At 43.6% G+C, this 1,710-nt stretch overlaps 1 protein-coding gene across 1 annotated transcript; it reads left to right on the forward strand.

The window, feature by feature from the left end:
* The first annotated feature begins 561 nt into the window (after nt 1-561).
* On the forward strand, nt 562-1,352 carry LOC107885772. Its single transcript, XM_016809469.2, has 3 exons — nt 562-988; nt 1,055-1,253; nt 1,317-1,352. The coding sequence occupies exons 1-3, from the start codon at nt 849-851 to the stop codon at nt 1,350-1,352; spliced, it is 375 nt and encodes a 124-aa protein (XP_016664958.1). The 5' UTR covers nt 562-848.
* The last annotated feature ends 358 nt before the right edge of the window (nt 1,353-1,710 follow it).

Below are 1,710 nucleotides of genomic sequence, written 5' to 3' on the forward strand. Positions count from 1 at the left end.
TAAATGTGTCAAAAATTGGCCGCCCGGGGCAACAGTACCCTGTAGCTCCCCCCTAAATACGGCCCTGGATAACAGGGATTTTATTTGAAATGTGGAGTGAAGGGGCAAAACATTTGCCGCCGCCGGTTAGGTTACGATGGCGCACCGACACCTTGGCGGTGCGGTGTTTCGGTGTAGGCGTGCCGGCCAACCGCCGCACAGCGATCGGGCGCGTCCTCCGACGCGGTCTGGTTCACGGTATAGACCGCGCGCGCCCGGGGCGGCGGCGGCAACGGCACGACGACTCACGCACACATACACATCAACAACAATCGCGCCGGCAGTGGCGGCGACGGCGGTGATCTCTCGCGCCGTTTCGCGCCGCCCCCGCGCGCACGCCGGCCAGAAGATCCGTCGGATGCTCCGCCGCGTGCGCGTGCGCTCGCGCTCGACGTTCGTGCGCGCTAGGCCGCCGTTGTTTGGCGGGTGTTGAGGAGACGGCGCGCGCGGCCATCGACGTTTCGGGGCACCGCGCGTGTACTACAACAGTACGCGACCGTAAAGGCGGGTTCCCGCGGCGCGTGGCTCGGCGAGCCACGAGTAAAATTCGCTGGCTTGGTAAACTACACGCGCCGTGGGAACGCTCTTGCGCGTCTAGGCGCGGTATAGCTCGGCCATGCTCGCGTCTATCCGAAAATTGTCGGTCCGATGTGTCCGCGCCAAAGTAAACGAGCCGCGCATTTAGACAGCGTTCCCACAGGCGTGCGGTTCGGCGAGCCATTGATAGTTGTTTCTATACGTTTTTTGGTGTTTTATTTTGCAATTTGGTGTTTTTTATTTTTTAATCATTATTAAAATTAATTATTATCATGGAATGGTCAAATGATGAGGTAATAGAGTTTTTGCAACTATATGAAGGATATCCACAAATTTGGAACCCACGCCATCCGGGTCATAAAAATAGGAATATAGTTCACGATGCGTGGAAAGAAATAGAAAACAAATTAAGGTTAGATTAATTTTGATTTTTTTATAATATTTTTAAATATTGATTTTTGTATTTTTGTAATTTTAGTGTCAAAACTGATATTACAGAAATAAAAAAAAAAAAAGATTCTCTAATGGCTACTTATAGAAAACTGCTAAACAAAGTCAAAGCAAGCAAGGGTACTGGGAGTGGTACCAAAGACGTTATTCAGCCCGACTGGTTTGCCTACAATGCAATGTCATTTCTGCATGGGATTTACGTTGCAAAAAAAACAATTTCAACAGAGGTAAGTTTAATTAGTTATATATTGTTTAATTATATTTTATTATTTGGATAATACACTTCGTAGGCTGCTGTAGCTTCTTCCATCAACCGTTTCATGTAATTGTAAATAATATTGGTACAGATTGTATATTACTTATAAAAAATATTATTTAATTAATAAATATTTATTTATTATTTTTTATACTTATACTATGATATATTTCAATAATTATATTCTCCTAAGTACGGCCCTGTGCATGTTAAAAATGCCAATGGCCAATGCAGAAAATATAAATATGAATATAAATATAAATATAAATAGTAATCATTCACGATGCTCTAGTCACCGGTTTAGACATGTAGTAACCGGTATCGACATGTATAATTCTACCAACCATAAACCAAATGTTAATTTTAGTTGTTCATAGTCTCTATGTTATTAGCAGAAATGAATAAAAATCTAATCAATAAAATAGTTT

This window comes from Acyrthosiphon pisum, unplaced genomic scaffold (assembly GCF_005508785.2).
Source record: "Acyrthosiphon pisum isolate AL4f unplaced genomic scaffold, pea_aphid_22Mar2018_4r6ur Scaffold_14037;HRSCAF=14682, whole genome shotgun sequence".
Lineage (NCBI taxonomy): Eukaryota > Metazoa > Arthropoda > Insecta > Hemiptera > Aphididae > Acyrthosiphon > Acyrthosiphon pisum.